General features: G+C 42.5%; 1 protein-coding gene across 6 annotated transcripts in view; it reads right to left on the bottom strand.

The window, feature by feature from the left end:
- Window positions 1-1,159: 1,159 nt before the first annotated feature.
- The window catches only part of LOC118369868 (cell division cycle and apoptosis regulator protein 1-like), a 37,986-nt gene continuing 30,632 nt past the window's right edge, over window positions 1,160-8,513 (bottom strand). For all 6 annotated transcript variants that reach the window (XM_052498765.1, XM_052498763.1, XM_052498768.1 and 3 more), the window contains 6 exons: window positions 7,835-8,052; window positions 5,702-5,822; window positions 5,258-5,455; window positions 4,707-4,912; window positions 2,911-2,989; window positions 1,160-1,316 (listed from right to left, as the gene is read on the bottom strand). In XM_052498765.1, the coding sequence (XP_052354725.1) occupies window positions 1,243-1,316; window positions 2,911-2,989; window positions 4,707-4,912; window positions 5,258-5,455; window positions 5,702-5,822; window positions 7,835-8,052 (896 nt within the window). In that variant the 3' untranslated portion in view covers window positions 1,160-1,242. The remainder of the gene's footprint in view (window positions 1,317-2,910; window positions 2,990-4,706; window positions 4,913-5,257; window positions 5,456-5,701; window positions 5,823-7,834; window positions 8,053-8,513) is intronic.

The following is an 8,513-nucleotide window of genomic DNA, read 5'->3' as shown; positions in this document are numbered from 1 at the left end:
CCACCATGTAAGAAGTACAACTGTTCTAGGCAGGATACAGTCTGTGACTAAAAAGGAGTCAGCTGCAACCCCCCACCAGTGGTCTCTTCCCACCATTTGGGAAACATTTGGTGAAATCGTTCATACAATATGAGCTTATGCAGTACAGAGAGAATTTTCTGAAATCCCGAGCATCTGAAAAGTTTTGTGTGTAAATATCTGCGAGACGAAACAAAAAGGTCATAGTTAACAGTGGACTCCTGAAATGTTAAGATTCCTGAGAGGTCTGAGGTGACCTTCATGAATGGCGGACAGAGAGAAGTTCAGAAATGTCTTTCCAGAGAGCTGACCGCTGGCCACACCGACAGGAAGACAGGAAACAATCCTACACGTGTCACTCACTGTATTGTCTATTCCCAGAGGTAGACTTTACCATAGGTTTCCCAAACTTGGCCCTGGAGCCCATTTTGTTTTTTGCCCTAGCACTACACAGCCAATTCAAATAATCAACCTTATTATTTGAATCAACAGTGTATTTTTTATTTATTTAACTAGGCAACCATGTAGTGCTTGGGCAAAAATTAAGAAAGTGCACCCCTGGAGTTTGGGGTTACTCTGCCATAAACAATGAAGCTGAAACCAATGTCTTGTTATGTGTTTTCTGTTACACCTGGAGTCCTGACCTCGAACCTCCAGGACACCATTTCTGATTGATTCATCGAAGGACATGCCTGACACCCAAACTGATATTTCATTTCAGAACGTATTAAAATGGAGGTTAACGAACGGTTGGTTTAAACGTCAGCTGTGTCCTTGTAGTCTTTCCTTTCTAAAGCAGTACTATGGGTCAGGGTGAGCCACTGCAAACTTGCTCACAGGGTTCAAAAGTGGAAAAACATCTATAATTATCTACTGTTGCCTCCTGGTGGTTTATTCAGTCTATTAAATTTTTCTAGATTCTAAAATCTCTTAACAGACATCACATGCAGAATTATACACGTATATAATAGTTTAAACACACTTCTAGCCAATAAGCATTTTCCATACGTTTCTACCTTTCATTGCAATATTAATAAGCATTTGTATATCAATGTTAATCAAAATATCTAGTACATGTTTGTTTTTGTTTTTATACACAAAAAGGCTCTAAAAGATACAGGACAAAAAGACAATAAAACAATAAAATTTACCACTTTAATTCTGCAAAGGACAACCATAGTCAATATTCAATAGAAAAATTAAATGCACTAGGCTGCTTTGGGCTCATTTCTCAAGTTTTTCTCTCATCCAGGAATTCATCACCACCATCATCATCATCCCTGTTGCACAACCTTCATCTGAGAAGAGAGGGACAGAATCATAGCTCCTCACAGTTCTACAACAACCCAATAACAGAAAACACAGCACTTCTAGAACATCCAGAATTTTACAACAGAACTCCAGTAGTATTCTCATACGGTTTTATTCTAGAATCAGAACCATTATATCTGTGGTCAAAAGGCAGGACCAGACCTGAGGCTGCATTTCTTTTGATGTTAGTGGAGACAGTCAGTTTATGGTTTGGCTATGCATTTACTTCCCTTAACAATAAACAAAAACACTAAACAATCCCAACGTGGACATAACACTTACTACCATGGTCTCACAACTCCTGGGATAAAACAAGTGTGTTACTGGAATAGGCCTCAGAGACTGAGGTTTCATATAAGGAGCTGCATGCAAAACTATGGTCGTATTTATTGGGCACCAAACGGAAGCAACCGGGCAGATACTATCTGAACATGTACAATAAGAATCTCATTCTCGTGTTCCGTTTCAAAACGCTTTGCTACGTTGTTCCCTAATGAATACGACTCATGTCTCAGAACAATGGCAGCCAGTCAGTTACAAAGAATAACAGTGGAAAATACAGAATAACTCATGAGTTTTATGATCAGCCGTCAGTAGAACAGAGTTAAGAGAGAAGAGGAACATGTGATAAAGCAATTCTGTTGACTCATCAAAAACAGTTTCTTCAAGGTCCTAATCCCTGAAACCTCCCCTTCAAATATCAGTTTATTTTAAATATATTTTTTATGAATCCACTTGAACATAAATAACACCATTATTGCTAATTAGAAGTACGTACAACCAGGGTTCTCCCCTAAGAATGTAAAAGGGGTGCTGTGCCACCTTGTAGACTGGTTGCGCCATTATGTAAATTATCTTTATTTGTTGTAATTTAAGCCAATTTTCTCTCTCTCTTGATTACAGAAAATGGCAGTTTGAGGTGTTAAAAAAGCAAAAATCTGCCCCCCGCCACCATACTCAGCAGTACAACCTTGTTCAAAAATCCCAGAGAGAACCCTGTAAAAGTCACACATACTGGGATCAACATTGTGGTACTATTTGGGCAAGGCAATGAACGGGCAATACAGAATAAAACAAAACATTCAAATGATCATCATCAATTGAGGAAGCGACTGAAATCTAAAACTAATACCGTAAACAAAGAAGCACTTCACAATGCCATGCACACAATTTCTAACAAATCTTTTTTTTTAAATATCACTTTTAGAATGCATTATAATAACAGAGAATCAAACTGTAATTGATATCAAAACAATTAAACATATTTCTTATTTTCAGGTGAAAACAGTGAGGTTACATGAAAACATTAGAACCAATTAAGTGAATGCCTGTCCCAAATGGAACTATATTCCCTATATAGTACACTACTTTGACTAGAGCCCTATAGGTTCCAATCAAAAGCAATTAAATACAAAAAGAATAGAATGCCATTTAGGATTCAAACAATGAGAATCTATACATGGTCCTGGTGGGGGAAAACAACAACCATGGGTCCAAATGAAACTCAATCAAATGATGCTTGTTTTTAGCGCATATTTACAAGGTTGGTAAGAAACGTGTCCGATTAGACAACTCACTCACTGTCCAACTCCTTCATTAATTCATCTGAACCATTGGTTGTTTGGGATATTTGGTCAGGGGTGGCTTCTGTGGGAACCTCCTGGAATGAGAGAAACAAGAAATCCTCAGTTAATTTCAACATACAAAAACACAACAGCATTTAGCGGCATTGGACAAGCTAATGATTTCATTATGAAATGTCCACATTATAGCTGTACTGCTTATCAATGCATTATGTAACAGTGAAGCTTCGAACTTGTACGACTTTTGTCTCATCAAACAGCTGATTATATCACAAATCCTTTATCACAAAAACTTTACCATAGAGGACCACTTTGGAAACTAGTGTTTTAATTCATGTTTAAGTGCCATTCTCTGAATATACAAACTACACTGAACAAAACGCAACATGTAGTGCTGGTACCATGTTTCATGAGCTGGAATAAAAGATCCCAGACATCATCCACAGATAAAAAAGCTTATTTCGCTCAAATTCTGTGCACAAATTTGTTTATATCCCTGTTAGTAAGAATTTCTCCTTTGCCAAGATTATCCATCCACCTGACAGGTGTGGCATATCAAGAAGCTGATTAAATAACATGATCATTACACAGGTGCACTTTGTGCTAGGGACAATAAATGGCCACTAAAATGTGCTGTTTTGTCACAACACAATGCCACAGATGTCCCAAGTTGAGGGAACGTGCAATTAGAATGCGGACTGCAGGAATGTCCACCAGAGCTGTTGCCAGAGAATTTAATGTTTATTTCTCTACTATATGCCACCTCCAACATTGTTTTAGAGTATTTGGCAAAATGTTCAGGCCTCACAACCATAGACCATATGTATGGCGTCGTGTGGGCAAGCGGTTTGCTGATGTTAATGTTGTGAACAGAGCGCCCCATGGTAGCGGTGGGGTTATGGTTTTGGCAGGCATAAGCTACAGAACAACGAACACAATTGCATTTTATTGATGGCAATTTGAATGTACAGAGATACTGTGATGAGATCCTGAGGCCCATTTTTTTTTTTAAAGGTTTCTGTTATCAACAGATGCATATCTGTATTCCCAGTCATGTGAAATCCATAGATTAGGGCCTAATGAACTCATTTCAATTGACTGTTTTCCTTATATGAACTGTAACTCTGTCAAATCTTTGACATTTTTGTATGTTGCCTTTATATTTTTGTTCAGTATTACATCTTGCTGTATATGTTTTTACCCAAATAAACCTAATTCAAGATCCACAGAACGTAACTCGAAATGTAATGCAAATCTCCCATTAACAACTAACCAAATGCAGAAACTGTAAGGTTCTTTCTTTCTCTCTTTTAAGTAACAAATAATTACCATTTAAAACCAAAATAAACATTTGCCACATGCGCCGAATACAACAAGCGTAGACTTTACTGTGAAATGCTTGCTTACAAACCCTTAACCAACAGTGTAGTTCAAGAAGAATAAAATATTTAGCAGTCCAGCAGTGTAGCATCTGCGTCATCAGACCACTTCCGTATTGAACAAGTCAAAGCAAGTCACTACTTCCTGCTTTGGTTTTTGCTTGTAAGCTGGAATCAAGAGGATAGAACCGTGGTCAGACTTGCCAAATGGAGGGCAGGGGGAGAGCTTTGTATGCATCTCTGTGTGTGGAGTAAAGGTGGTCTAGGATTTATTTTCCCCAGGTTGCACATGTGACATGCTGGTAAAAAAAATTCTAGAACTGATTTAAGTTAGCCTGCATTAAAGTCCCTGGCCACTAGGAGCGCCGCTCATGTCTACGAATAATAAATCAGTCAACCAGTCAATCAATCGTACCTTCTTGAGGACTCCCTGAAGTTCAGTCATGGCATTGCCCAGGTTGTTAAGTGTCTTGCTAAGCTGGTTGTGGTAGACCGTGTTCTGTTCCCCTGTGGTCCTGAGGTTGTTCTCTGCCTGGCCCAGAGTTCCCTTCACCTCCTCCAGATCTTTAGACAGGACTCTATTAGCAGATACCAGCTGGAGGATCTGCTTGGTGTCCTCGACTGGAACACACACACACACAAATTAATGACAAAATGTATTTAAAATCTCAATGTCTAGGCTTACTTCAAATTCAAGAACCTTATGCATTGTCAATGTTTATTTAAATTTCAAGACATTCCTACAAGAGGTTTTCCGAGAGCGAGTGAGCAAGCGAGAGAAAGGAGTAGTATTGCCACCACCTTGAATAAAGGAGCAAAATGCTGTACTTCTAGTTGAACTACTACAAATATCAGGTCTGAATCCTAACTTAAGACACACTACTGACGTCAATAAGGGAGTTGATTAAAGTCTGAATTTTGTGTTTTTAAGTTGGGATTGTGTTGGAGATAAGTGGATTGTCCTACCCATTTTGGAGTCCTGCACCATTAGTTTCTGCTCAATCTCCTCCCTGGCCTTCTCACTCTTGTCCAGTTTCTGCATCATGCTGCCCACATCTACCATGGCTCCATTATACACTATCAGACTGCTGCCTCCTCCTGACTCACTAGCCTCTGCTAGTGCCTGGCCACGAGAGACAAACATGGGCAGCAACGCACGGTTACCTGAGGGAGGGGAGAAATAGGGAAAACAAGGGGAGAGGTAGAAAGGAAGAGAGAGGTGGAGGGAAAGAGTTGAAAGTGTAGGACTCAAAATAAACCACACTCTGTAAGTTCTTACTATGTTAGATATTCACCTAAATCACTGGTGAAGGAATAGATTATTTTGTTCAACATTAGTGAAGCTTTAAAATGCTTTGAGACGAGTCATAAAGATAACTATTATCCCACTCCAGTGTCTCCTTCACTCACCTAGCAGGTTGTCCAGCAGGCCTTCACTGAAGGAAGGAGTCGCCTCGTCTTTAGCTGCGTCTGTTAGTTTACGGTAGTAACACGACTCTCTTACCACTGGCTTGTTCAACAACTTCTTTACCTGCAAATTAATCAACATTATAAAAAGGGCTAACTAATTATCACTTGCATATATTGTGACAAATATATTTTAAAGAAGGGTAAGACTGACGTGTGTAACCTTCAGCTCTAGACAGGTATAAGCCCCTGTGTGTGTGTGTGTGTGTGTGTGTGTGTGTGTGTGTGTGTGTGTGTGTGTGTGTGTGTGTGTGTGTGTGTGTGTGTGTGTGTGTGTGTGTGTATACCTGAGCTCTGGACAGATGTAACCCCAGTGTGTGTGATATATATACACACTGCTCAAAAAAATAATGGGAACACTTAAACAACACAATGTAACTCCAAGTCAATCACACTTCTGTGAAATCAAACTGTCCACTTAGGAAGCAACACTGATTGACAATAAATTGCACATGCTGTTGTGCAAATGGAATAGACAACAGGTGGAAATTATAGGCAATTAGCAAGACACCCCCAATAAAGGAGTGGTTCTGCAGGTGGGACCACAGACCACTTCTCAGTTCCTATGCTTCCTGGCTGATGTTTTGGTCACTTTTGAATGCTGGCGGTGCTTTCACTCTAATGGCAGCATGAGACGGAGTCTACAACCCACACAAGTGGCTCAGGTAGTGCAGCTCATCCAGGATGGCACTTCAATGCGAGCTGTGGCAAGAAGGTTTGCTGTGTCTGTCAGCGTAGTATACAGAGCATGGAGGCGCTACCAGGAGACAGGCCAGTACATCAGGAGACGTGGAGGAGGCCGTAGGAGGGCAACAACCCAGCAGCAGGACCGCTACCTCCGCCTTTGTGCAAGGAGAAGGAAGAGCACTGCCAGAGCCCTGCAAAATGACCCCCAGCAGGCCACAAATGTGAATGTGTCTGCTCAAACGGTCAGAAACAAGACTCCATGAGGGTGTTATAAGGGCCCGACGTCCACAGGTGGGGGTTGTGCTTACAGCCCAACACAGTGCAGGACGTTTGGCATTTGCCAGAGAACACCAAGATTGGCAAATTCGCAACTGGCGCCCTGTGCTCTTCACAGATGAAAGCAGGTTCACACTGAGCACATGTGACAGACGTGACAGTCTGGAGACGCCGTGGAGAACGTTCTGCTGCCTGCAACATCCTCCAGCATGACCGGTTTGGAGGTGGGTCAGTCATGGTGTGGGGTGGCATTTCTTTGGGGGGGCTGCAGAGCCCTCCATGTGCTCGCCAGAGGTATCCTGACTGCCACTAGGTACCGAGATGAGATCCTCAGACCCCTTGTGAGACCATATGCTGGTGTGGTTGGCCCTGGGTTCCTTCTAATGCAAGACAATGCTAGACCTCATGTGGCTGGAGTGTGTCAGCAGTTCCTGCAAGAGGAAGGCATTGATGCTATGGACTGGCCCGCCCGTTCCCCAGACCTGAATCCAATTGAGCACATCTGTGACATCATGTCTCGCTCCATCCACCAACGCCACGTTGCACCACAGACTGTCCAGGAGTTGGCGGATGCTTTAGTCCAGGTCTGGGAGGAGATCCCTCAGGAGACCATCCGCCACCTGATCAGGAGCATGCCCAGGCATTGTAGGGAGGTCATACAGGCACGTGGAGGCCACACACACTACTGAGCCTCATTTTGACTTGTTTTAAAGACAGTACATCAAAGTTGGATCAGCCTTTAGTGTGGTTTTCCACTTTAATTTTGAGTGTGACTCCAAATCCAGTGACTCCAAATCCAGATAAATTAGATTTCCATTGATAATTTGTGCGATTTTTTTGTCAGCACATTCAACTATGTTAAGAAAAAAGTATTTAATAAGAATATTTTATTAATTCAGTTCTAGGATGTGTTAATTTAGTGTTCCCTTTATTTTTTTGAGCAGTGTATATACCTGGGCTCTGGACAGATGTAACCCCAGTGTGTGTATATACCTGGGCTCTGGACAGATGTAACCCCAGTGTGTGTATATACCTGGGCTCTGGACAGATGTAACCCCAGTGTGTGTATATACCTGGGCTCTGGACCGATGTAACCCCAGTGTGTGTATATACCTGGGCTCTGGACAGATGTAACCCCAGAGTGTACATGATGTCCTCCAGGTCTTTCTCCAGTAGGTATCCACAGTGGCTCTGGTCAAAGTAGACAAAGGCCATGAGCAGGTCCTTGTTGTAGGTCACCATCTGCTTCTTCTCCTTGTCTTTAGAGGACCCCTCTTTGGACTTCCTGTCGTCTCTCCTGTCCCTGTCGTTAGAGTCCTCATCGTCTTTATCTGAGAGAGGGCAGGAGAGGAGCGCGTCAGTGCAGTGTGGTCCTTCTGTGGCTCAGTTGGTAGAGCATGGCGCTTGTAACGCCAGGGTAGTGGGTTCGATTCCCGGGACCACCCATACGTAGAATGTATGCACACATGACTGTAAGTCGCTTTGGATAAAAGCGTCAGCTAAATGGCATATATTATTATTATATATTAGAATGAGAGGGCAGGAGAGGAGCGCGTCAGTGCCGAATGAGAGGGCAGGAGAGGAGCGCGTCAGTGCAGAATGAGAGGACAGGAGAGGAAAGTGTCAGTGCAGAATGAGAGGACAGGAGAGGAGCGCGTCAGTGCAGAATGAGAGGACAGGAGAGGAGCATGTCAGTGCAGAATGAGAGGACAGGAGAGGAGCGCGTCAGTGCAGAATGAGAGGGCAGGAGAGGAGCGCGTCAGTGCAGAATGAGAGGGCAGGAGAGGAGCGC

Source organism: Oncorhynchus keta, chromosome 36, assembly GCF_023373465.1.
Source record: "Oncorhynchus keta strain PuntledgeMale-10-30-2019 chromosome 36, Oket_V2, whole genome shotgun sequence".
NCBI lineage: Eukaryota > Metazoa > Chordata > Actinopteri > Salmoniformes > Salmonidae > Oncorhynchus > Oncorhynchus keta.
Note: the sequence above shows the minus strand (reverse complement) of the source record. Positions and strands in the feature narration are given on the sequence as shown.